Here is a 25,617-nt window from a genome sequence, read left to right on the forward strand (position 1 = left end):
AAGTGTGTGCATGTGTATAATAAGTGTTGTACTCCTTGAAACGCTCACTCGCGTTCGCGCGGGCATACATTCACTTTCTTTTCGATTTTCCTACCCCGTATCGTCAGAACCTTCGCGATCCGTGTGGCAATGAGTGTGTGTGTGCTGCCGTGTGTGTCGAGGCGTTGGAGAGACCATCACCAGCATCCTTGCGCGGGTATGCCGTCACACGGCGGCCGCCAGTAACTTCAAACACATCTTTTCTGTACTTTGCTCTTCCCTTTTTTTTTCTTTTTTCCCTCTCTTTCTCTCTCTCTCTCTCTCTCTCTCTCTCTCTTTCTCTTTTCTCTCTATCCAAACGTTGCAGCTTGTGTCTGGCCCGGATGGTTCCGGCAGCAACAGCAACATCAGCAGCACAACTGCCAGCTTCCCACGCCGCCACCCCAACAACCGAGTGTGCGCCAAGTTTGTGGAGCTTTGTGTGTGTGTGTGTGAGTGTGCAAGTATGCGCGTGATCCTTCATGCGAATATCAATATCTACATGTATGTAAGAAATTAGCAAAAACATCAGCAACAACTACTCTTGCAAATCATCATGCCATCATGGTCAGTGACACACCTGCTCGGGGAGGAGGGGCTGGAGAAGCTGGGGGCTTTCGGTTGGGAGTGGCCCCTCGGGGCGGAAGACGTCGCCGGGTAGTTCCGTCCTATCCTTGTGTGGTGGTGGTGGTGGTGGTGTGTGACCGAGTGGTTGTGAGCGTTCCAAACGCTCCCGTCGCCTCGCCCGTGGTAGTGTCCAGACGTGGCCCCGTGTCGTGTGTACGTGCCTTCTGCACCCCCCGCCATGCGTCCCATAGCGCCGACTCGCACGCGTTACGCCGCGCCCTCGAATCTCCGGTAACGAGAAGCGTCCTCCGCTGGCCCTGCCGTCCCTTTTCCGCGGTGGGTGCTGGTGTGCGGGCGCGTACATTTAGCTTACATAGACTAAGTTTCTTACTCTTCCTTTTCGCGGCTAGATCCGTGTCTGTCGCCTGCGGGCGAGAGACGGGGCGCTTCCACGAGTGGCTGTGCGGTGCTGGCGCGGCCGGCCCATGTCCGCGACGATCCCTCCGGCGGCGCTGTCCTGCGCCTGGGGTGTGCTCTGGCCTGCCGGCCTGGCCTGTAAGCGCGCCTGTCGCTATGTGCGTGTGAGTGTGTCCATGTGTGCGTGCCCCCCTTAGTGTTGTGAGTGTGCGTGTGTGCGCGTGTTCCACGATCGCCACATTTCGACCGACGCCAGCCGGTCCGCAGTGCCGGAGCATAGTGTGTCCCCCCCCCCCCCCCCCTGGCGGGAAGCACCGCCGCGAGACCGCCCGGCCGTGGGTCTCCGGGCAGGCCGGGTAATCTCGCACAGTCGCGGCGCCCCTTTCCGCAATGGATCTAACAACCTTCCAGTGTGCAGTTAAATAGCGTATAATGTTACGAGACCCCCACAGCCACAGAGAACAGTACGAAACGAAACCACAATTTGCACGCGCTCGCCGAACGCCCGCTCCAAAAAACGGCGATCAACCGAGATCACGAGTCGACGTTAGCTGCGCGTTCACGAGAGCGGACACTTTGGAGCGGGCCAGGGGGGGGCGCCCTAACACCTACGATAGATATATATATAAATTAAAAAAAAAAACAAACGCCCCAACCCAGCGCGCGTTCTCTCAGCGACTCAGAAGCGAGCGATCAAACGGTTAAACGGTTTCTTTTTTTCTTTTCGCTCACTTTTCTACGATCCGGTCCGTGCCGCTGCTGCATTCGGACGCGGCCGCTGCGAGCTGGCTCGCGCGGCAGCAAACGGTAGTGTGTTTGCGCGTGCGTGTACGTGTGTGTCGGTGTGTTTAGGTGCGCGTACGCAACACGCGGACCGTTACGATCCTGGTCACGGCACCAGTTAAAAACTAAAAGAAAACAGGTGTGACTTAACAAACGGGTGCACTACCACGGTCAAGCATGGGGCACGGTTGAGCGCCGACGGGTATTTGGTCGGTGGTCGATGATTACGCTGACCTTGTTACTTTAAACGTTACGATTATGGTCCTTTGCCAAGAAGGTTTATCATTTCTCCTGGACTGTTTCTCCCTTTTCCACGAGGATTTTTCTCCTTTTCTCATAATTTCTTTTTTTTTGCCATATTACAACACGTTACGTTACGTTACAATGCGTTACGTAACGTTACGTTACCATGCGTTACTATGCGTTACATTGCGTTATGTTGATAAAAATCGTTTCCCCCTTTTCTCCTTCCCCTCCTTTCCCCTCCCCTCCCTCTCGTCTCAACAGTGGCTAGATGCGCACGTGCGTTCTTCTGATCGACAGAATTTCAACGGCTCGGCAAGATGGCGGTACCATTTCGCCCGGTGGGCTGCGTCTGCGATCTACCATCGCGCTAATGACGTGTACGTGCGCTACGCGAGTGTGTGTATGTGTGTGTGTGTGGGAAGCAAAGGATCTCCCTCTGAAACAGCGAGGAGACGGATCGGGCCCAGGTTCGGGACGGTACTGTTCGCCCGGGGAGGGGCAAGCGTTACCCATGCTTGCTCTCGCTGGTTTGTTTTTTTTGCAACGGTCCGCGCCCCCACCTAGTCCCGACCCGTTCCAGGATCCGTAGTGCAAATGAAAATGCAAAAAAAAACAATTAAAAAAAACATAACTCTACTCTATGCTCCACAATGTGTGCCGTGACGGTATCTTTCGCTACTTTACGCAACAAGAACGAACCACGCATACCGGACTCTCTTTACTCACCTCCTATCTTTAAGCTCTAATCCTACTGTCGGCGCAACTACAGCGTATATACATTAAGCTGCCTGCTGCAAACCGCCATATTCTTCGCCAGCGTCGTAACCTTCCTACCGCTAGAACGTAAGACCGTGCCAGCCAGCCAACAAAACAACGACAAAAAACAACAACAACAACAAACAACTTTCGGTTTCATTTTTCCTAGTGCATATTCTTATTTCCGTTTTTTTTTTAAATTTGGCAATGCGATCGGTACGGCCGGCAGCCCAGCCCGGTGTGTCTGGTTTTGCCCGGGTGGAGCCTTTTGCGGGTTGGGCACGTACCACGTGACCCACCTCTCCACTTCTCGCCAGCCTTCTGCGCGCGAGCATCGGCCGTTGTTCCCGCGCGAATTCTGTCGATCCCTCGGAAGGGGGCACCTTGTCCGCTTGCGGGCTGCACTCTAAGCAAGGTTAGACGTGTGGAGGACTCCCAAATCCCGTTCAAAACTATCCCTAACTCCCTCCCCCGACACTCCCATTCATTCCAATTCCCGGGACGCTTCCGGGCGCCTAGCTCGAACGTAAACTCGCCGCCAAAAGCACCCAACCGCCCAGTTGTTGAACGCTCCGGAGCACTTTCCAACCGCGAACCAGCACCGGTCGCCGCCTGTCGTCCCGTCCCGGTGCCCTAACCGCACTCCTACCATTTGGGGTCAAACCACCTTTTTTTTTTTGTTCGATTTTACCAATTTTTTTCGATCGTTTTTTTTTTCTATTTTCCAAAACATTGAAAACCTTTCACTTCTGCACGGAATTGCGCTCTCTCGCTGTGCGCGTGCGTGTACTCTCCTCCGAGTGCGAGTTCCTGTTTTCCTCCTCTGTCGGTGCGTGCCTCCTGCAGCAGCAGCTTCCGGTTCCGTTTTGCCGTGCCGCGCGCGCGTGGGCAGGGTGACGACGGTCGACACGGGGGCATGGTGTACATTGCACGGCCAACGGCCACAGGTACACCGAGCGTTACGTTAACAAAAAAAAACCAACAACAAACAATCCGCAACATAATTTTGCACGAGACTGCGACCCGCTTTCTGCTGCTCCTTCCCCTCCTCCCTGCCCACGGCCTTCAATCACGTCGCGTACTATCCGCCACGACCGGGTTCGGGAGGCGGTACGGGTGCACCGCGGGACGGCGTACGGTCACGCCGGCCGGTTGTTGGGCAGCACCGGTCAACGCTCGGTGGCTTCGGGAAGCTTTTTGGACATTGCGAAATTCGTTCGAGCACGGTTGCCCTCACCCACACCACACGTTTTTCTATTCTCGACCCGATTGTTTTGGAAGCTTTCTGTTGACCCTTTTCCCGGTTTTTGGCTTGTGGCGCACAACGGACCTCTCCTCCCGCTCTTGGTCTCTGCCCTCCCTTACATTTCTCTCACCTCCGATCGCTCCCCATTCCTGTGTGGCTCCGTGAGGCACTACGCGGGTCCGATCGTTATTCGCAAAGCGAACAGTAAACGAAACGCGCGCTGACGATGATACACAAAACCGCATTCGAAACACGCGCTCGTGGTTCCACCTCGAACCCCCGGGTAAAGATGAAAACAAAGTCTGCGGATGTTGCGTAAAGCAAGCGGGGTAACACCAGCGAAAACGCAAAAATCGCGCTGACACGCAGTGCGAGTAAGACGTCTAATACATTGCGATCCGTACGAAGTAGAAGCGAGTATTCTAGCGAACAAGGAAAGCGAAACAGAAGAGGAAAAGAAATGCGTACATATACATTTAAAAAAGAATAAAACGAAAAAAACAAAACACAACTACCAACTTAAAACAATCCACCCGATAAAGCTAAACCCGATAAAAGAAAACACAAAAAAACCACTCGGAAAAAAATAAAACAAAACAAAAACCGATAAAAGGACAAGTGGGAAGAGGGCGGGTAAATAAAAAAATAATAATCTCTAAATCATATATCGGCCTATTCTGCTATTATTTACCTTCGATCGTCGGGCTTAAAGTGTTAAATAAAGGATTTTGTTTACGTTCTAAGCAAAACTCAAACGGGCAAGCACAGTTATGGTTGTGTTGTTTATTTTTGGCCGATGACAACCCACCAGGGATAGGTTGGCTTCTATGCGGTAACGTAAGGTAAGTTATCGGACGTTGTTGAACATTGATGCCACGCTTAGTGTTTTCCTTCTGGAGCTTAGTTTTTTTTTGGATCTTTTATGAATGTAGATCCAGACCTTTTCTGGCATTCTGGGCACCTACAATGATAATACGCTTTATCAACTACGCCTTATAACACCTTCTGGGTGGGGCATGCGTGCGGCATCCTCATGACATGCCCCAGCCTTCGTCACCGGAAGGATGTCCGGTTCGCCCTACAGCTCGACAAGCTCGTGGTTTATCCTTCTCCTCCACGCTCCATGCTCGAACACACCAATGGACCATCTTTGGAGGATGCGTCGCTCAAACACGCCTAGAGCGTTTGCATCCTCCGCTGGAATGGTCCAAGAATCGTGTCCATATAGGACCACTGATATCGCTGTTCAAAGTAACGACTGTGACAAGATAGCAGAAGAACAGGTGGTGCGTAGCCTCCAACAAATCCAGCAGCAAGTCTGCAGAACAAGATCTGGAACAGGATCTTGTAGAAGGCATTGAGGACTGTGATGGCTCGAACGTTCGAGCATTCCAGCCTGTCGCCCTTTTTATAGACTGGATGACTGACATCCAGTTTTCATTCCTCCGGTAGTTCCTCCTCTTCCCAGACTTTCACGATCAGCTGATGCATTTCGACGATAAGACTCTCCGCGACCCCATCCTGAACAGCTCGGCACATTGCGGTTTTAGGAGCAAACCCGTTCCGTACCTCCTTCAATTTCCTGTAAAACAAGTGAGTTTCCCCTACTGGGCTAGCTGCTCCAACAGCTGCTCATCGAACTCTTCAAAACGGCACTACCAGGCCTGGAAGAGCAGGGCTTGCTGTTTCCTCAGTCGTCTGTAGCTCTCGACGTTCCGACTGGGGTCATGCAGTAGCATGCGGGCAAGCGCTGCATTCTTCTCGCATAGTGCGCGTCTGCACTCTGCCTCGAGCCATTCCTTCTTCTCTCTACAGTGTTAATGGCTCGTTCCACCCTACGCCAGTGGTCTGTGAGGGGCATCGCGTACCCCTCCGCCACATCAGCACACTTCAACCGGTCCAGATTGAGGCTTGGGGCGGGCAGACTTCGTTGGTTGTTAATCACGGAGAGTTTCTAGCGTTGCTTTACCATAACCAGGAAATGGTCCGAGTCGACGTTTGCGCCTCTATAGGCGTTGACGTCGATAATATCCAAGAAGTGCCTTCCGTCAATCAGAATGTGGACGATTTGGGACATTGAACCACCACTAGGGTTTCTCCAGGTACAACTAAGGCGGCGTGCAAGCTGGAAGAAGGTACTGTGGATGTTCATGTGCTTGAAGGAGGCAAAGTTTATCAACATGAGGCCGTTGTCGTTTGTCAGCTGGTGGACGCTGAAACTTCCGATCGTTGGTTTATACATCTCCTCCTGTCCGATCTGAGCATTAAGGTCTCCCACATTATGCTTTGGGCAGCGGTCGTACTCCTTCTCCAGCTGCGTATAGACCAAATTAAAAGGCTTCCGAGTGGACCGTGTGTTTGACAAGCCTGTCTCAAAAAAAGCACATAAAGTACTGGGCGTCTCCATGTTTCTTTTTGAAATGGTTTTTTTTTAGTTCTAGCAGCTTGTAGCGGTCAATCATGTTCAACGTGCTTAAATCATTACCAATAAAAGCACAGATAAGATATAGGGTAAAAGTAAGGCTCAGCCCTCTACGTTACATTGGAGAAGCGTTACATCCGTTAAAATATTCCCAAGCAGCATTTTTAAAACTGTTTAAAACTGATCCACGTGACTGACCAGTGCATATTATTTGAATGAATTGAAATTGCAATGACAAACTTTTTAAAGGGACTTTATTAAACTTTTTAAAGGGATTTTTAAACTACAAGTAAATAACAGGTTTAATATTTTTCATTGCTGCTCTATGGTTTATGAAAAATAGTCTAAAGGAGGATGTTCATAAACACCCTAAAAGCTTTCAATTGGAGTAACATTTCCTATGAGTAGAAAATATAAAATATTTAAAATATTTATAAATGAGTTTATTAAATATAACAAATATAATTATTACCTTTTCAATCTATATTTCCAATCCATTTTGAATAAATATTTATTTAGGTGCGAGGGCTCTTTTTTTAAGTGAGGTTAGTGTGGTTAATAAACACTTGTAAGTATTACATTATCCTGATTTATCAATAGCTGGGTGAATAAATAAATAATCATTTTTATTATTAATTATTTTTATGTATTAAAGAATATTTAACTCTGATTGCTGTTAAAATGATAGCTTAGTAATAATATCATAGTTTATTTATAACTTATTTGTACAGATTAATTATCAATGAATTTTATCCTTAGTAGTGATTACTTTACTTTATATTTGTTCAAAAATTGTTGCTTTTTTAATTATCATTTAAAAATTATCAATATTAAGACATGATTAGCTATTAATTTGCTCATCCACGGCAGTTACAACATGCGTTCAAAAACGCTACTTGGGTTTGCGATAAACAGGCGTTACGCGTAACGGGCTGAGCCTTACTTTTACCCGTTCTGGAAAGATCTGGCATTGGCCTGACTCACTTATCGAGTGATAATTGATTTACCGATAGCAGGATAGTTCGTGTTACTTATTAGCAGCTCAGTCGATGACGGACATGTGCACTAGACGATTCTTGTTTGTGAAGAGTCCACTCATAGTGGTTGCTGAAACGGATAAAGTGCCCATACTGGTACAGAAACAGATACTAAACCATTACACCATTATTCCGGACCTGGAACCATTACAGTTCCTAGTACCTCCCGCTGGTCAACAAACAATACTCGGCAGGATCTGTGCAGTATAGGAAATAGTGTAGGAGTGTATTTAATTGGTATTCCAGGTTGTGGTTTTCTTTGAACCCCCTATAGAAGCAATCCGAAAAGAGCTGTCCATCAATTCTAGATGTTTCGAATGACGTCAACACTCTCATCGAAACGTTCAGCGTGCTTTCACTGGGTTCATGTAGATGTTACATTACTTTTTTTTCTGCTTTATTGAAGGGCTATACGTGTTCTTATCTAAGTAGAAGCAAACTGTCTAGAGGGGCTGCGGATGGTGGAATGTTCCCAGGATCTCCGGACAGCGGACAGGAGAGCGGAGATCGTTGCGCGGAATGGCAAAGCTCACTGGCATCGTTTGAAGTGGCTACCATTGCGACACGTTGTGTTGCGAAGCGTTTATTTATCTTTTTTTCTTCTTCTTCTTCTTCTTCTTCTTCTTCTTCTTCTTTTGCTCGATCGGCGTAAGTATCGGGGTAGTGCGGGTGACTGTGTGACTGTGGTGATCGGGTTGATCGGCGGAGTGTGACTGCAGCCGCCTTACTCGTTGCTGTAGTAGTCGAAGAACCGGTAGAGCGGGCTCAGGTGGCGCTCCTCCACCATGTACGGATCGGAGCGATGCTGGAAGCTGTGCAGCTTGGACGGGTGGCAGGAGTCGCTGCACACCCCGTTCAGGCAGCCGGTGCACCGGCCGTTGCAGCACCGCAGCCCGGACTTGCACTTGCCGTACAGCATGTTGTTGCTCAGCTCGCCGCCGCACGGTTCGTTCGGGCCCTAAAGGGGGGGGAGGAAGAGGCGATTCGGAACGGTGAACGATTGTACGAGAGCGCACTGAAATCGAGGACCTACCTTCCAACAGGCAAACGTTTTGCAGGTGGTCATGTAGAAGCCGTATTTACACGTGCTGATGTCTTCGTCGCGCTGCATCTTGCACCGGATCTCGATCAGGTTCGTTCTGCAGTATCGAGCGGGGGAGAAAAATTTTAGCAGGCACAGAGTTAGCAGAGTTTGCGATAGGAAAAGGGGACAAAAGCCAGACAGTGCAGGTAGGTGCCCGAGATACTAACGGTTGGGCTAAGCTCCAGTAGGAATATCCCACGAGCAGTGCGGTTAGCAGCAGAACGTTTCCGAACGACATTGCAATTTTTGTTAGAACTATCTTACTACACACAGAGACACTCAAAAGAACACTTAATCACAGCAGGACCGTGGACAAGCAACTGGCTCCAAGGACGCGCACACGGTAAAACGAACGCAGGCACACAGGTACGATCCTGGCGAAAGGTTACTGATACATTCAGGTTGATGGTGATGGTGAAAACGGCCCACTTCCTATCTACACACTAATTACACTAAGGAGCGGTCCCGGGATGCCGGAATCGTACTGCTCGAGGCGGTTTGCAGGCTGTGTCTGGATGCCTTGACCGACCCGGCCGAAGCTTTTTATAGTGCCTTGGGAACGTCCCTTTTTTGCCTGGCACCGCCTCGGTGTGCGAGGGCGTCCCAGACTAGACCTGCCGTCCATTGGCCCGCGCCTTCGCCCTCGTCCTGGCTGCGTCCTGGGGCCGAGTGACCCAAACGGTTCATTAACATCATCTCGCATGCATGCAATCGTTCGAGGCCACGCGCGATTCCTCGGACATCCTTGGCTGGCCGGCTAGCGAGTCTCGGATGGCACTCATTAGCATCTTTTGGTGCCATCCAGCGCTAGAACGGGCCGCGTGGATCTCGCGTCTCACCGTCGATGCGCACGAATCAAAGTGACAGCTCGCTCTGGTCTGGTGGACGTCTTCTTTCTTCTCCAATCCTGGCAGAGCAGGGAGCGAGAATGGCATAAATATGTTATTTTAATCAGCAGTTTATCATCAATAGCTTGCATTAATTATTCACTTCGCTTTTCTTTTTTTTGCTGGTGCGCGTGGACATTGAAAAATAGACGACCGACCGGAAGCAGCGTTGGTTTGGCTAGTTAGGATCGGGCCCTACGTTGGGGTTAGGTTTTGCAGAAGTCGTTAGGTGCGTGCGGTTTATTCTGGGTGCTTACACTCGCGCAGCCGAACGCGCTGAATCTAATAGCTACTGACGTATTCGATGAGAAATTTCCTAATAACTGGAGACGGACCGTCAAATTCGGGTCAAGCAGACGCGTTAAACGGGTAATGCTCCTGATGCATTAGTGCTCAGTTATCCAGTCGAACCTTAAACCAATTTTTGAGAATGATTCGAAAGAGAGTTGCGATACGTGGTACAGCAATCAAATTCTTTTCGTCGTGTCAAACTACACCATCAGCAAACAAAGCATCGTCGTGTCAAATCGTTCAGCGAATCAGTGTTAAAGTGATGTTCCTAGCAGAGCTCTGTGCAAGCTCTTGCACTGTCCTGTTGCTGACGTTAGCATTGGAGCGTTGGCAAACCGCAGTTTTCCAGAATGCATGTTAATTTCCCACAGTCCATGAATTCTTGGGACCTCATTTTGCATTCAGTATGATATTCATATTGGAAATTGGTAAAGTGTCTTAGATTTTTTCTTGTGTTTGGGTACATTCCTGCAAAGTTTGAATTTTTGGCATAATACATAAGTTCACGTGGTTTAGTGGCAAAAATAGCTGCATTGCTTAGACCATTTGCTAAAACATTTAATGGTCAACGTATTTTCCGTCTTTAGTTATTTCTTTTGCCCACCTTTTTTGGCAATGTACGGATTCCAATCGTAAATCGAAACGTTCTGACCAGCCAGATCATCGACTGGAGCAAACATTAAATACATGTCTAGGCTGAACAGTGGGACAAACTTCTAATTTCAGTACAGGCGGTCCCCGAGATACACGGTACCTCTTATACGCGGATTCGGAGATACGCGGTTTTCTAAATTTGATAGTTCTTTGAGCAAATTGTACTGATTTGACACATCAATTGTAAATTGCCAAATAATGTCCGTTTCGATGGGATGTTAAAAACTATTCCAAAAGGTTTAAAACTGTTATATTCAGTCAGAATCACCTCAAATAATTCATAACGAGGCTAAAACCACCCCCTACTTGCAAAATTACACGAAAATTAGTGATATTTTAGCTGGAAATCAAGAGATTCGACTTACGCGGAAATTCGAGATACGCGGTATTTTGCGGACGTTTTCGGTCCCCATTAACCGTGTATCTCGGGGACCGCCTGTACTTTGTCACAGATGTCGCATTGTGACAGAGACGCATTGTGCAGGGGAATCGTGCATACTATGGGCTTCACCGATTGCTGAGATCCAGAGGACTTCGAGACCGCACGAAATGTGAGATCTTCTTCTTCTATTTGGCGTCCTACGTGGACGTGCCGGCCTATACAGGCTTTCGAGACTTAATTCATTACCACGCATACGGATAGTCAATCCTTGCCACGGGGGGACGGTCCGTACTAGGCTTGAACCCATGACGAGCTTGAACCCATTGTGAGATATATCGCACATTGATTTGCTCAGTGGTCCTCTATGGACACGAGTCCTGGACCATCCGAGCGAAGGATGCAACGCTCTGGGCGTGTATGAGCGACGCATCCTCCGGACCATCTTTGGCGTTGTGTGACCACGAGCTTGTCGAGCTGTACGGCGAACCGTACACCCTTCCGGTGACGAAGGCTGACAGGATATGATGGCTGGGGCATGTTATGAGGATGCCGGATGACTCAAGCTCCACCAAGAAGATGTTCGACAGCGATCCCCAGTTCGGCATAAGGCGTAGGGGAGCACTGCGAACTCGATGTCTGTATCAGGGGAAGCGAAACCTGTCGGAGATCGGGTATCTACATGGATGGGAGGCTACAGCCAGGGACCGAGCATCCTGGAGAATTGTTGTTGACCGAGCCATGTCACTTCGACGTGCTCTATCGAGTGCAGGCCAACAAGAGAGAGAGAGAGAGAGAGAGAGAGAGAGAGAGAGAGAGAGAGAGAGAGAGAGAGAGAGAAACGGTGTTTGTCCTCTCGTACAGCTTCAGTTGAAATGGGACTCAATACCCCGTCATACGGATCATTGCCATTGCTTTTCGTAGATGACTCAGGTATCTGCAGAAATCCTTGATTTTTTTTTGTCCAGGATCCTCGAATATCGCTCGAGTATTGCTTCCAATACTCTTTATCTTAAGGGTTAAAATCAAATGTTGGGGACCCTCTGGAACTATCTTCGCCTTCGTTTTGCCAGATTCCTGCAGAAGTAACATCCATTATTGATGACCCTTGTACTAATCTCGCAATAACTTCTATAAACATAATCTTCTTCTGCTTGGTTCGAGACTCATTAAATGCACGCAGTCGAACAGTCAATCCTTGCTACGGGGGGACGATCCGTGTGCGGCTTGAACCTACGACGGGCATGATGTTAAGTTGTGCGAGTTGACGACCACGGGACGTTTTTGCTACAACGTCAGTGATTGAAGGTAACTCAACACCAATGATAAGTCTGTTTTCCCACTCCAATTAAATGACGTGATTGCCAGCGTGATTTTTGTGCATTTGTTTATTCGGCACTACAGCCGCTTTACGGTCTCGGCCTATTGCAGGAGTGTTCGAGTCCGCTCAATTGCTCAATAGGCCACCGAGCCTACTTTCCGTTAAATCCGAAACAACACTGTCGGGTGTTGGGCAGAATTTCCCAGAACTATATGTCTCCCAACTAGGCTGCGCTCGTTCAACTGACCTCTTCCTATCCCAAAAAAGGCCCGCCATCAATGTGACACAAAGCATGCCAGCTGGTCCCATTTCATGCTCAGAACCTCCCGCAAGCAGATATCGCTCAGAGTCCAGCAATATCTTAATCAAAGTTTCGTGTTCCTGTCAGTCGTCTCAGTTGTCTCCTTCCCAGCAAGGAGCTACAAGCAAAATCCACCACATTTCCACCGTTGGATGCTTTTCGGACATCGGCTAGCTCCTCACGCTGCCCAAATTCTCTCGCCTACTGCTCAAAACACATATTTATTTGCTGATAAATGCAAGAGAGTAAATGTGTAACGTCGGGATCCGTGTTAATGGAATCGTTTCGTTCAGTTTCCGCACAATTTGGAGCATCCCGTATATCGAACCATAGGAGACACACGCATGAAAAACAGGGTTAATCACAAATACACACTTTCGGGGAGGAGGGAAGTTAGTTTTTTTTTTTTTAATGGGTGGGGGTTTCTACACGCTACGCAGCAAACCACCACCACCACCACCGCCGCCACCGACTGCTACTCCCTTATCCATTTGCCGCGCAGATAAATATTGGTTTCGAGGCCAGAAAAGTTTGAACTACGGCTGCCGCTGCTTGTTCGTTGGTGTCACACGGGTTGTTTTTGGTGTGGCGGGAGATGTTATGACACGGGGTGTGTAATGGGCACACGGCAACTCTGGTCACTTTAGTTTTCGTTTTTGGGGGTAAAGACCTTTATCCTATCTAGTCGTCCTTCTTCGGGTAGCTCAGCTCGTAGAACAGCTTGCCGATACCGGCCAGCCCGGCCACACTGAGCACCATCGTCAGCGAGAAGAGCACGTTGTCCATCGGGCCACCCTTCAGGAACACGGGCTTGCCATCCGGTTTCTAAGACAGAAAGAGAACCAGTGCAGTGTAGACGATGCTGACCGCGTACGGGAGGTCTACGTGCGGGTTAAGACCACCTTCCACCTACCTGGAACTTTTCCTGGATGTGCTTCAGCTGCTTGTAGCCCTCGGCGACCTCACTGGACGAGGCGGGCGCAGTGCGGGAGAACTGGCGGTTCTGCTGCAGCACCAGCCGGGCGACGTTCTGCCAAATCGAGAGTTGAACGAAAATTGAGCATTGCGATGAACTTACGTAATTGTGATTGCCACCGAACGCGCACCACACCACACCAAACAGTCAGCGGGGCTCAGCGGGTTTTCCCCGTTTCCCCGTCGGTAGGTTTGTGCCCTGGATTCGATCGTTTTTCTCCCTTGCTTTGCTTACCTTGTAGCTCATGGTTGATGGGTGAGATCTGCTGGGATTCTCGAGCTGCGAAAAGGTGAAGTTATTTGCGTAACCTGCGTCCGAGTTTGCCTCGCAGAACAGAATGGCGTTTTGCAGTGCAAGTGGGGGTTTTGGAGAGCAAAAAAAAAAAATAATAAGAAAATATGACGGCCCCGAAAAGGTGACAGCTGACCTGTTGTGTTGCGCTAGCCGCACATGGAAAGCCGCGGCTGTCAAGCGTTTATAGCACGCCGCATTGCTGCGGCATTTTTATGGAAAAATTAATAACCGCATTCGCATATTCGAATCCCACCCGCCATGTTTATGCCACTGTGAAGTGAAAAATAACTATTCTTCTACAGCGGGCGCCGGTCCAAAGCACGTGAAAAAATTGTTGTGCTTGGATTTTCTTCTCAATAAATTTATTAATAATCGTGCCATATGCACATTCCATCAGGGTTACATAAACCGATTCGAGCACCGTTTGACAGCCAGCGCGAGCCAGCAGCTGTCAGTTGCGTCTGTTATGAAACAGCTGTCATTGTGGTGCCGCTCTGTTTATGTAAAATTTAGTCCCGCAAATTAAGTTTTCCCGTGCGAAAGAATGTCGCTGCTTCCCGTGCTGAGCCGGTAAGGCGTTTAGCCCGATCATGGCTGTCCCGTCCCATGCCGCCCCCCCGGTACCTAACCTCTCTGCGCTTTTAGGTTGCTCCCGCTCGTGGGCCAATCGGCGGCGAGATCCGTCCACAGCGGGACCGGCCTGCTGTTCCGCAGCACACCGGTGCTGTGTGCCGAACCGCTCAAGAAGAAGAAAAAGCTCGACCCACAGATCGTGAAGCAGCGGGAGGAGCGCAAACGGAAGCGGCTGGAGAAGCAAATTCGCCGGCTGGAGAAGAACGCCCGCCAGCTCAAACCGATCGAGGAGCTCGAGGTGCCGATGGAGCTGATCGACGAGCAAAGGTAGCGTCCTGGACAGTTCCCACTGCCCCCGCCCCCACGCATACACACATTCTAAAGTGTTTGTTTTTCCTTCCTTTTCTTGTACTGTCTTACCACCAGCAAACGGAAGCGAAACGTGCCGAAACCGACGGCCGAGCTGCTCGAAAGCCGCGCCCTGCTCGAGAAGCAGTGGGCCAAGTACCGCATGCAGGAGAAGCTGGCCGACTACCAGCTGTTCGATCGGATCGTGGCGGCCCAGGCGAAGGCGCTGGGCGAGCTGCAGCTCGCGTCGGACGAGCTGTACCAGCGGGCGATACAGCCCGACCCGGCCCTGCTACCGTTCGTGGCGCAGGGTCCCGTCTCTACCCCGCCGATCAAAGACTACGAGCAACCGGACGGCGAGTACATCGACGTGTCGCGGAAGTGGGAATAGTGTGGCCTGGGGTTTGGGTTTTTGGGAGTGTTGCGTGTCTAGCTACGAAACTGTCGCGGCGATTATTATTTTACCTTACCACTAGTGTGCGAACTTTCTATTAGGGGCCGGCGAGGGTGAACGTTCGTTTGCATCTCGCAATAAACGGAACAAACAAATGTGCGTCTATTACCAAAAAAAGGATTTAAATCAATCGTTTGCATGAGGTCATTCCTTGGTCATTGAGAATTTGGAGCAATATTCCATTCTTAGTAGGGGTAGGTTTAACGACTTTGTATGAGGTTGTATGCCCCATTTTACTTAATTTAAAACATTTCTATCGATTTGTCGATCATATTAAGTTAAAATTTGTTATAGAGAACGGGTGGAACTTTATAAACCCCATAACTGTTAAACATGTAACAATTTAAATGTTAACTTTAAGACTTTAAGAGACATCGAGCTTTGAATGTTTGTGTCTTACGAATGAATACGAATGAATCTTCGTTACAAGATTCATCATCGCTTGACAATCTTACATATTTCAACTCGAAAAAAAAAACAAATGGTACATTAGAAAGCGAATGAAAAACGTTTTACGTCCCTGAGGTTTCCATGGTTATCGAGAAGTATGCTTTAATTATTTTTATTTTCGGTACAAATGTACAAGCTCCATTGAAATGTTCTTTAAAGATACCGTTAAAGGTTTTTTTTTAAATTAACATTATGCTCAACATAATACAAAATCATCCATGTGTACTTTGAAACTATGTAGTTACAAAATGCACTTTGCTTCGCTCCATCCCGACCATCTCGGTCAGCAGCGTGCGTGTCGTACTGCATTGTACACTAATGATGGGTAAAGCTCGCGGAAATCCGCTGTCGACTACAATCCAACTCCGAAATTTTCGGATCCGATTCCGGAAGAAAGGTCCATCCAGCATTGTTCGGAGCTATTGGGAATCGTCTGGAGCCGTCCGGAGTCATCCGGAGTTGGCCGGAGTGATCCAGAGTCGTCTGGAGTGGGCCGGAGTTTGAGTCGTCTGAAGTCATCAGGATCAGGGTCGTTCGTAGGTGGGCTATGTTTTTGTGGTCAGGCATTTCATCTCCAACTCCGTCTCCTTTCTGCTGACTTCGATCAACTCAAAGCCACTAGTCTTAGAGAAAATAGATCATATTTAAAACTCAGAACAACGGCGACTTCAGCCAACTCCGGACGATTCCGATTACAGCCGACACCTCCAAATGATGACCTCTCCGGATGACTCCGAATAATTCCGGACAACTCCGATTCTGGGTTTCTGAAACTCCGTACCTCCGCCCGTTCGACGATGAGCAGCTCGATGCTTTGCAAGAGTCTCCTCAGCTACGACTCCCGCAAGAGGGTCTTCCGTCTCCAGCTACTCCTCGTGCACGCTTCCGACCTCAATATCATCACGTCCGCACTGTCAATGACGGTCCGGCCCAGCTGGGCGTTAAACTCTACCGCCAGATCCTCGAGTGCGGTTCCATCCTCACCGTCTGCTCGCCCCTCCTCCTCTGAGTCGCTCGAGCTGCTCCACCTTCAGCCACTTTTTCATGTCCTTGCTCATGTAATCCTGCTGCTGCTAGCCATCCTTGCCCAGCGGTTTCTTGAATATCGAGCGACACGGACCAATGGTGCCATGGTTGCTTACTTTTTTGGCTAAAACACTTGGCTACTGACTTCGCTAGAGGGAAGAGAAACATAGCTGCACCTTGCACACCGTAAGCGGCATTGGTTTGTTGACAAATTTCTGCTCGATTGGGGTCAGACGGAGTGCTCGAATGCGGGACCGAATGGGGTTTTAAAATCAAACTGGCCGTTGGGAGTATGCTTACCTAAGCTTGTGGTAAAGAATATATTATATATTATATTAAGAATATAATATATACAATTTGTACAGCCATTTATTTATGTAACGTGTTCGAAGTTTATTAAAATGGAAAATCTGTTAAAATCTAGACCCACGTCGTTCTACAATGTTGGGTTAAGGCACGCTGGTAACGCAGCATAACAAAGTTATGAACGAGTTAGAATAATGAATAAGATAATGCTCTATATAATATGTAACAAGTAACGACCTTCGCCTACGCAGTGGTGCCCTGGTGCATGTGCTGTTCCTCCATCTTCATCCGTTTTGCAACACTTTGTTGGATCGTTTTCCTCGCCACTTTGCGCGAAGTTGGACTAGACGAAAAGGAGAAGGGCGAGAAATGGGGCGTACCCTTTCCCGTCTCCATTAACGCCAGCAAATTTGTCAAATAGTGCACATCCTGCGCGAGCGACGTTATCTTCAGATTCAGCGAAAGGAGCCAAATTCTATGGAAATGAAACGAGACGAAACAAAAACAAACATCTGATCATGCTGGAGCCAAACCAAACGCTCAGCACTTACCGTGTCTTCCCTTTGACGGTCGAATGGACATTCCCGGCGGGCTGCGCGGCCTGCCCCACCGCTGCCCCGCCATCGCCGGCATCATCCGAATCGTCGTCGGTGGATGCCGGGTCGTTGTTCATCACATTGTATAGCTCTATCATATCGTAGCGCAGCTGCTCGAATAGCTGCCGACGGTAGCAAACTTCCCGCAGCACGCGGGCCACTCGCACAAACTGGCCCCGCTTGATGCCCTGCAGCAGTTCCGGCCGCTCGCCGGCCCGCTGGATCGTCGGCCTTAGGTCGTACTCCATTGCGTCGAAGTCGTTCATAACGGCGTGCGCCCTTTCGCACAGTACAAACACCTCCAGGAAGTCCGCCGGCACCTTCGTGTTGTGCAGCGCTGCCAGAAAATCGGCGAACGAGTCGAACACTTCCGGCTGCACTGCATCATCAGCACCGATTTCGTACGGCACATCCACCGGCCAGTGGTCGTCCGATCCGTGCCACAGGTAGTCGCCGCAAACTGCCAGAAATGCAAGGTTCGCTTTGCGAGATGCGCGCAACCGGTTGCCCACCCGCTTTAAGGCCGCCTTTTGGTCCATCGCTACGTATTATCGGCACAAACGACACAAAATCACCATCAAATCACGAGCAAAACTGTACTTGGCAAGTCCTAACAGTGAACTAACACCTCCGGTTGGTCGTTGGAAAATGCAAGTGTTGCGAGTGTATGACAGCATGGTTGGCGAAAAGAACGCAAGTGGCTACTATGATCGCAGCATTGTCCCGCCGCTGTCGTCATGGGTAACCCTTCGATAGTGATGGGCGTTTCGGAGCGCACCAACGGCTCCGGAGCCGGCTCCGGACTAACGGCTCCGCACCAACGGCTCCGGAGCCGACTCCGCACCCACGGCTCCGCACCAACGGCTCCAGAGCCGGTTTTAATACAAAGGACCAAAAGAACTTTTTCAATGAAGTTTCAATCGAGAAAATCCGTAAATAACGGAGTAGGTCATGTTTAAAAGAATTTATCAAAAAAATATCGATTTATCAAAGAATATCGGAATGTCCCTCACCCACCCCCCCCCCCCCCCCCCACCTGCCCACCCCCATATGTATGTACCCATCACTAAAGCGTTGCATTCGATTTGAAACCGCCCCATCAACCCTGATTTCACGATACGCACACACTGCTCGAACTGTTGCTCGAACTGCTGCTCGAACATCTGTTGCCAGCGACGTACGTTTGACGTTTTGCCCTCCCATGCGCTGTGTGTATGTGCGTGTGTGTTTTTTTGTTGTTGTGGCCGCGCTTGCTCGGTTTCCGTTGTTGTTGTTCTTGTTGCTGCCCGTACCGCCCGCCCGCAAATCGTTATCCGCTTTGGCTCGCTCTCGGCGGCGAAGGGAGAAGCGCCAGCCAGCAATTACCCACCCCCCATCCGAAAACAATTGTAAAAACCAGTTTTGTTTGTCCAGAAAGTGTAGTGTATTGTTTTTCGCCAGCCGTTTCTTCTCTTTTTTTTCATTCCCATTTTCTTGCCCCTCAATGTATGATGCTTGATGTAACCGAACGGTAAGGCACACGGCCGTGTTGTTCCGTTGGATTGCGCGCGTAGCAAGTCGCTGTGTGTGTTGTGTGTGCGTTTGCGTGTGTGCGTGTGTGTGTGCCTTTGGCAGGAAAACCGAAAGAAAATCCGGAGCCCCCCTCCGCCACGGGTAGCCACAATCAATCGCCCGCACCGTCCTCAAGCCGCTCCTGTTGCTCGTCCGGACCGCCACCTGTCCCATCCGCCTGCCAGCGGCCTTTCCTGACGCGTGGGTAAGTTTTACGTAATGTAAACCATCCAACACAACCACCAAGAGAGCGAGAAAGAGAGAGAGAGAGAAGTGGAGAAGCTGTGTCGCGAAAAAAGTACCCCCTTGCCTCCCCCTAATGCTTTCCCCATCATTGCTGTATGTTTGTTTTATTTCAGCTTTATTTCATCACTACGTGTGTCGTTCTTGAGAATGGTTTATAAATCATTTCGCTTATCTTGGTACGGCTTGCGTGTGCCCTCCACCTTCCCCACCACCCCGCTGCTGCTTAGCTTACAAAACTGAACTTCCGTTCGCGCTCCGGGCAAAGGGAACGGAGCACGCCTGAACGCGTCAAAGAAACGCTTGAAATACAACGCTATGTACACAAACACACGCACGCATACTCACACACAAACACACACACACACACTTGAGGGGGGGAGTGCAATGAACCAGCCCCTAGCAGGGCAGCTTATCCTTTTTCTCCTTGGCGGTGCGCTTCTTCTTGTGCTTCTTGCCCGTAATCACCTTCACGTTCCGCTCGGACTCCGTCTCGGAGCAGAGGGTGGTCAGCTGGATGTCGATGCTGGTCGTCGGCAGCTTGATCGGCGAGGCCGTACTTTTGCCCCGCGGGCCGGCGTACGCTTTGCGCATCTTGGGCAGTGGCTGGGCGGCGGTGACAACGATCCCGCCCGTCCGGAACTTGCTGCCCGGCTTGACGCCAGGGGACGGGACGCCATTGGGGCGGTCCGGGGCGCCCCCGTTCCCGGTGCCGTTGGGCCCGGCGGACAGCGGGCCGGCCGTCGACGGGACGCTCAGCAGCGCCTTGCGGGGCGAGCCGGCCGTCGAGAGAGAGCTGCTGGTGGTGAGCAGCCGGCGCGACTGCCCGACCCGGGCCGACCGCGACAGGTGCGTGATGATTTCCGCCTTCTCCACAATCTTGCTCAGCGTCGAGCTGGTGTCGGTGTCCGCGCGGAAATGAGAGAGAGAGAGAGAGAGCGAGAAAAAAGGGAGAAGAGCAGACGGAAATGGAAATGAAACAAAAGCGCCCTTGCGGGGGAAATCCTTTCGGGGTGGAAAGGCCAATCGTACCGCGTTTTTCGCTTGACGCGCGATATGCTGCTGCCTCCTCCGCCACCGCCCGCCGGCCCACCGTCCGGCGTTTGGTCGGATGCTTTCTTGTCGCCGGGCAGCTTGTGCTTGCCGCCGGCGGTGCCGTTAGCGGCGGCCGCCGCCGCCGCCGCCGCCGCCGTCGCGTACTGCTCCGACCCGACCGTGATCTTCACCCGGACGCTCCGGTTTTCCTTGTCCTTGTGCGCGCCCAGCACGTGCGAGTGGTGCTTCAGCAGGCTCTTGTGGTGTTTCTCCTTCATGCTGCGCTTTTCGTCCTTCCAGGCGGCCAGCTTCTGCGAGCAGGCGCTGCGAAAATGTTGCGAAACGATTAGGCAGACCGGTGGGGATGCGAGGTGGAGAAGCAAACAAAGGGGAAGAACGGGCGATCGCGACTTACGTGAGGAGCGCCTCATTGTCGTAGTGGGTCGATTTGACGAGGGTGGGCGGTGCGCCCCACGAGATCGGGCGCGGGTTGTAGCAATCGTTCACGTACCCGTCCGAGTGCGTGCCGGTCCAGATGGAGCGCTTGAGCGAGAACCGCACCTGGCAGTGGTCCGGGCTGGCCGATTTCATCACCTCCACCGTTCTGTGCGGCGAAAGATGGGAGAAAAGTTAATGGTTGGATCAGCAAGTTTGCCGCTCAGCTATGGAAAATCAATACTAAAATCACAATTAATCCATCCATCAATAACGTAACGCTCGTAGAGGGAATTAGCAAATCCTGGTAGCGTTACGCTGTGTTACAATAAACAAAAAAAAGCGGATTTGTATGTAAAATATCGCTGCATGCTTCTAATAAGAGTTCTATGTGTAAGAAGTTGTTTAGCAAAAGCACTATATGACGTTATAATTTGTTTCGAATTTGATTGTTTGATTGCGAATCACTCTGCAAGGTCTGGGGTAACACTAAGAGTGTATTTAAGATTCCCGCCTTCTCCCTACGAGCATTACGTAATTTATGGATGGCTCCGAAATGACATATCACATACCATAAGGGACTGTGGAATGTTGGGCTAGATGATTTTTTCGTTGAGATTCATTCTTATGAATCTTCAGCGATGAATGATTCGAATCTCGAATCGAATATTTAAAGATACATAAATCTCTTAAGAATAATGAATCTCCAAGGATGCACGAATCTTCAACGATTCATGAATCTTCAAAGATTAGTTAATGTCAAAACATTTCAGGGATTCATAAATCTTTAAAGTGTATGATTTTCAAAAATATTTAATTTGCTCGATCCCATGGTACAGTCATTAACACGCACGACTTAACCGTCTTCCCGTAAAATAACCTCTCCGGCTGCATAGGCTGCCATGACCACGTAGGTTGTGACACCAAGAAGAGTAATAATAAGAGGCTCAAGGTCTGTGAATCTTGGGAGAGTTATGAATCCCTTCAGATTCCCCCTTCCTAGAGATTCGTGAATCTTTCGAGAATCATGAATCTTTGCAAATGAGATTCAGCTTCAGATTCATTAATTCATTTCACTAAGACAGTATACTATTTTAATAGGCAACGAACTCGGCTACTAATAGTGATACGATACGGCTAAGAGAAAAACAAGACATTTTCGAGCTAGTTCTGCGGTACTGCCTCGTTCCTCAACACTTAAAAAGGTCCCTGAGAATGAATGAACGAAATGAAGAGTTCGCTTACCGTTCGCTGCCGCTCGATCGCTGCCAGACCCGCTCCTTCCCGAGCACCGGCGGAAACTCCTTGATGATGCTCATCACCATCTTGCTCTGCTCGTCCTCGTCCTCCGACTGGTACCGGTTCGCCGCCGACCGCACGATCAGCTCCGGCGGCATGAGGTATTGCGTTTCGCAGCCGAGCAGCGTCAGCTTGCGTATGTTGTCGGTCCGGCGGGGCCGGTTGCGCCGCCGGAACGTGCGCTTGACCGTGTTCTCGGTGTCGGAGGCGGCCGCCGGCGGCAGCAGCAGCTCGTCCTCGGACGTGTACTCGAAGAAGTCGCTCGCCGGCTCGGTGGTGGGGATGTCCAGCACGATCCGCTGCACGCTGTGCGATTTGCGCCGGTAGGTCGGCGGTCGGGCCAGCGGGACGGACTGTTTCTTGCTCTGCAAACCGACGGGTAGGTAGGTTAGAACATGGCAACATAGACTAGGACCACAGGCAAACACAAAGCACTACTGTACAAAGGTTTCTGTACATAGACATAGATCCACGAGGGGGGAGAAAAACAAAGACTCCTAGACTAGTCTGTACAGCTCAAAAGTGCCGTCCGTCCGGCTATTACCTTCTTGTTGCCCTTAAGCTTCTGCGGCAGCACCGGCGAGGACGGGGGCACCTTCAGCGTGGAACAGCACGGACCCTCCAGCTCGGCCATGCTGTCCTTCCCTTCGTCCTCCGAGCTGCTGCTGCTCGTGTCGCCCTCGTCGCTCGAGTAGTCCGACAGCGGTATGTTGAGCGGCTCCTCCGCGCTCGAGCCTTCCTTCGACAGGCGAGTGAGAATTTTCATGCGCAGCTTTTCCTGTATGTGTTTGATTATGGGGGGGGGGGGTTTGTTTGGGATGTTATCGTCACGAATTGTTTGAACTGGTGAACCGGGAAATACACGTTCCGTACGCTACAGGTGCAAACCTATGTTCAAACTAAGTTTGGATCCGATCGTATGAAATGCAACGTTGGTACATTGAAGCAGTCGCATTGAAGTACTCGACGTGTAGTGCATTGGTGGATCAAAGTGGAACCAACTTTAACGAACATATTGATGGATGTATCGGTACACCTGAAGAACAGCCGTTACTTTAGCCGTAACGTTACTTTTGAGAAGCGTTACGTAGCAAAATCAATTACCAAGTCGTGTTCTGACTTCACTTTTGTCATCGAATCGTCTACTCTCAAAAAGTGAAAACAATGGGAATTAAAGCAACCAATAGAAAGTATAAAGGAGTTTCAGCACAACAGGCGTTACGCGTTACACCAACGCAACGTTCTTCAGATCTACCGATGTATCCGACACCTTTGCATGTATCGACCCAGGGATCGAACCTCGAGCTACTTTGCATCCAAGCACACTTAATCTACTTACTCTAGCTACTAAACCACACATCTACATCAAAAATAGTGCTAATTACAAGCGCACAAACGGAACAAAATCAAAACACAAACTCATAAAAATACTTTCTACCCGAGTGTTGGCACCGGAGGGAGCGAGACGTTATTATTAAAAGACGCGTTGGGGTTTTTAAACATTCCGCACAAAGGAGCCGTAACAGTAAAACAAATCTAGTTAAATCGCCCGTTCCTCCTCCTTTCCGGACGGAAGCGCTGGAAGCTGTATGCTGGACCGGCGCCGCTTCACCACCACCACCTTGCGCTTGACGGGTTTCGGTTTGCCCGCTGCCGCCTTCCGGTCCGCCTTGCGCTGTGCCTCCAGCTCCTCGGGCGTCCGGGGCACCGGTATGGAGCGGAAGTGCTGGAACCGGCGCTCGATCGCCTCATCGCACGGGGGCGGCAGGTCCGGCCGGTAGAGGTTCAGCACGAACCACAGACACTGGCGCACCTTACGCCGGTATGTGCGCTAACGGGTGTTGAAGGTGAGCCCGAAAACGGTGCGTGGTGTACGTGTGTGTGGTTGTAAGCGTGTATGTTTTGGACACGACATTAAGAGAACGTTAGTATCACGAACCATCAAGTAAGGGCGGCAAAAGTATGGAGGGAAAGAAGAAGAGAAAAGGCTAGTCACGGTGTCGAGGTGTTTCCGTGAGGAGGCGTTGCAGTAGGAATTTTTGGGTTGCTGTTCGTGGCCTGTGCGTGTTTCTTCTGGAATTTTATCGTCCTGCTTGCCCTCTGGTGACACCTTCTAGTAACTATTGTTAACATACTAAGAACGTTCTGCCCTGAGTCAACTAACCCTTATCCTAAGGTGTTCGTGAAACGTAACGTATTGTAACATAGCGTAACGCAGCGCAACGTAACGAAAAGTAACGCAACAAACGCAAAGTAACGTAACGTAACGTAACGCAAAGTAACGTAACGCTTGCTGTGTCACGGCCAGAACCAATTGCGCCAGTTGAACAGGAACGGCTTTTCGGGCTTCTCGCGCAACGGATAGTAGCTGCAGGGGCGGGTGACGCTCAGCTTCCGTCGTTTCTCTAGCCGTTCCAGATCCTCCTGCTTTCGCTCTTCCCGCTGGGCCTCCATCTCGTCGGCGGTGCGCGGCACGGGAATGCGCGTGAACTGTCGCAGCTTCATGTTGATCGCGCCCTCGGACGGCGGCGATCCGTCCGGATTGTGGAGGTGCAGTATGTACCAGAGATACTTCCGAACCAGTTGCCGATAGCCACGCTGTTGTCGTCGGGCAGGTGAGGTGCACGTCGGCGTGTGTTGTGGGTGTTGGAGTGTGTCAGCACGCAGGGATTGTTGTTTTTTTATTTGGTTGGTTGGTTGGGTTTTGTTGGAGAGTAAAGAGTAGGTTTTCGTTGATAGGCATGTGTTCTGAGGGGTGGTGTTTATGTGAGACATCGACATAAAACAGTATGAACACAGATACATTCCACATACAGCTTTGTTACGCAGACAGGAGTCGGGCCATCGGGACCCAAGTATAACAGTAAAAACAGCAAAATGAAAAAAAGAAACAAATCTTGGAATGGTGCGCAACAATCTGCAACAAAAGCACACATCACAGCTGAGCCCAAACTACGACTACTAAACTCTTTACCTCTAGTACAGAATGCAACAGTGTGAGTGGGTGTTTTTGCTGTTGTTGCGATAAATACTTTAAACAATAGTGCACAACGCTAGTACAGTTGTCAAACGCTGTGGTTGTATTTTACGATTGTTCTTGGTTTGCTTTTTTTAAGGTGTGCCTAACGTGGCCTGCCACGCACACTCACAACTACATACAACACGCATATACACACACAATGATACTTAACTACGCGAATAATTGCAATGGCGATAACGTGAGATATGGGGGATGGGATTACGAGTGCACAACATGTTGGATTTCTAAAAGACTACAGAGAGGGAAAAGACGCAAATGTGTCGTGCTGTATGAGTCATTTGAATCTTCAATGAAATCGGGAATCAAACATTCAAATCTGAATCTCGGGAGCTATGCAGCTTCCAGGATTATGAATCTCAGAAAGAATCATGAACCAATCCGATACATAAACACCTATTCCATTTGGACAACTAGACTTCAAGTTATTTGTTTGAAAGAATTCGTTTCAATAGAATATGCTTGAAAAGTTCATAATTATTAAGAACATCAGATCCTGAGGAGTTACTTCAGGAGTCATGGCATGAAAAGGAAAAATAAAGCCTGAGGTGAAGCCTTAATCAACGCGTAGGTCTTAACACCTTG

The 25,617-nt window shown here is 49.9% G+C and overlaps 6 protein-coding genes across 9 annotated transcripts in view; 2 read left to right on the forward strand and 4 right to left on the reverse strand.

Annotated features, from left to right (window-relative positions):
- Window positions 1–7,861: 7,861 nt before the first annotated feature.
- Window positions 7,862–10,212, reverse strand: LOC1272160 (uncharacterized). The gene is made up of 3 exons (XM_311039.4): window positions 8,744–10,212; window positions 8,526–8,631; window positions 7,862–8,450 (listed from the first exon to the last, which is right to left on the reverse strand). The coding sequence occupies exons 1-3, from the start codon at window positions 8,812–8,814 to the stop codon at window positions 8,217–8,219; spliced, it is 411 nt and encodes a 136-aa protein (XP_311039.2). The 5' UTR covers window positions 8,815–10,212; the 3' UTR covers window positions 7,862–8,216.
- A 2,399-nt stretch (window positions 10,213–12,611) lies between these two features.
- LOC1272159 (cytochrome c oxidase subunit 7A, mitochondrial) lies at window positions 12,612–13,846 on the reverse strand. The gene is made up of 3 exons (XM_311038.6): window positions 13,620–13,846; window positions 13,323–13,439; window positions 12,612–13,234 (listed from the first exon to the last, which is right to left on the reverse strand). The coding sequence occupies exons 1-3, from the start codon at window positions 13,629–13,631 to the stop codon at window positions 13,091–13,093; spliced, it is 273 nt and encodes a 90-aa protein (XP_311038.5). The 5' UTR covers window positions 13,632–13,846; the 3' UTR covers window positions 12,612–13,090.
- Window positions 13,847–14,081: 235 nt separating this feature from the next.
- LOC1272158 (large ribosomal subunit protein mL40) lies at window positions 14,082–16,158 on the forward strand. Its single transcript, XM_311037.5, has 3 exons — window positions 14,082–14,249; window positions 14,325–14,579; window positions 14,679–16,158. The coding sequence occupies exons 1-3, from the start codon at window positions 14,224–14,226 to the stop codon at window positions 14,989–14,991; spliced, it is 594 nt and encodes a 197-aa protein (XP_311037.3). The 5' UTR covers window positions 14,082–14,223; the 3' UTR covers window positions 14,992–16,158.
- On the reverse strand, window positions 15,581–18,163 carry LOC3289615 (uncharacterized). The gene is made up of 2 exons (XM_566306.2): window positions 17,388–18,163; window positions 15,581–17,311 (listed from the first exon to the last, which is right to left on the reverse strand). The coding sequence occupies exons 1-2, from the start codon at window positions 17,969–17,971 to the stop codon at window positions 17,080–17,082; spliced, it is 816 nt and encodes a 271-aa protein (XP_566306.2). The 5' UTR covers window positions 17,972–18,163; the 3' UTR covers window positions 15,581–17,079.
- A 695-nt stretch (window positions 18,164–18,858) lies between these two features.
- The window catches only part of LOC1272157 (cytosolic carboxypeptidase 2), a 32,463-nt gene continuing 25,704 nt past the window's right edge, over window positions 18,859–25,617 (reverse strand). For all 4 annotated transcript variants that reach the window (XM_061646123.1, XM_061646124.1, XM_061646120.1 and 1 more), the window contains exons 12-16: window positions 22,540–22,773; window positions 21,942–22,360; window positions 20,677–20,865; window positions 20,259–20,585; window positions 18,859–20,121 (exon numbers count right to left, since the gene is read on the reverse strand). In XM_061646123.1, coding sequence (XP_061502107.1) covers window positions 19,626–20,121; window positions 20,259–20,585; window positions 20,677–20,865; window positions 21,942–22,360; window positions 22,540–22,773 — 1,665 coding nt within the window. In that variant the 3' untranslated portion in view covers window positions 18,859–19,625. The remainder of the gene's footprint in view (window positions 20,122–20,258; window positions 20,586–20,676; window positions 20,866–21,941; window positions 22,361–22,539; window positions 22,774–25,617) is intronic.
- LOC1272156 (glutamine-dependent NAD(+) synthetase) overlaps window positions 19,052–25,617 on the forward strand; it is a 38,237-nt gene continuing 31,671 nt past the window's right edge. Inside the window, exon 1 of the mRNA XM_061646135.1 lies at window positions 19,052–19,188. The gene's annotated coding sequence lies outside the window, so the exon portion shown is untranslated. The remainder of the gene's footprint in view (window positions 19,189–25,617) is intronic.

The sequence above is a fragment of the Anopheles gambiae genome, chromosome X (assembly GCF_943734735.2).
Source record: "Anopheles gambiae chromosome X, idAnoGambNW_F1_1, whole genome shotgun sequence".
In the NCBI taxonomy this organism is placed as follows: Eukaryota; Metazoa; Arthropoda; class Insecta; order Diptera; family Culicidae; genus Anopheles; species Anopheles gambiae.

Coding starts and splice junctions, on each gene's coding strand:
- LOC1272158 (XM_311037.5), top strand. CDS start 14,224: ATGTCGCTGCTTCCCGTGCTGAGCCG. Junction 14,250..14,324: donor CTGCTTCCCGTGCTGAGCCG/GTAAGGCGTTTA, acceptor CTGCGCTTTTAG/GTTGCTCCCGCTCGTGGGCC. Junction 14,580..14,678: donor GAGCTGATCGACGAGCAAAG/GTAGCGTCCTGG, acceptor TCTTACCACCAG/CAAACGGAAGCGAAACGTGC.
- LOC3289615 (XM_566306.2), bottom strand. CDS start 17,971: ATGGACCAAAAGGCGGCCTTAAAGCGGGTGGGCAACCGGTTGCGCGCA. Junction 17,312..17,387: donor ACCGTCAAAGGGAAGACACG/GTAAGTGCTGAG, acceptor TCATTTCCATAG/AATTTGGCTCCTTTCGCTGA.
- LOC1272160 (XM_311039.4), bottom strand. CDS start 8,814: ATGTCGTTCGGAAACGTTCTGCTGCTAACCGCACTGCTCGTGGGATAT. Junction 8,632..8,743: donor TACTGGAGCTTAGCCCAACC/GTTAGTATCTCG, acceptor TCGATACTGCAG/AACGAACCTGATCGAGATCC. Junction 8,451..8,525: donor AAACGTTTGCCTGTTGGAAG/GTAGGTCCTCGA, acceptor CCCCCCCTTTAG/GGCCCGAACGAACCGTGCGG.
- LOC1272159 (XM_311038.6), bottom strand. Junction 13,235..13,322: donor ACATCCAGGAAAAGTTCCAG/GTAGGTGGAAGG, acceptor TTTCTGTCTTAG/AAACCGGATGGCAAGCCCGT.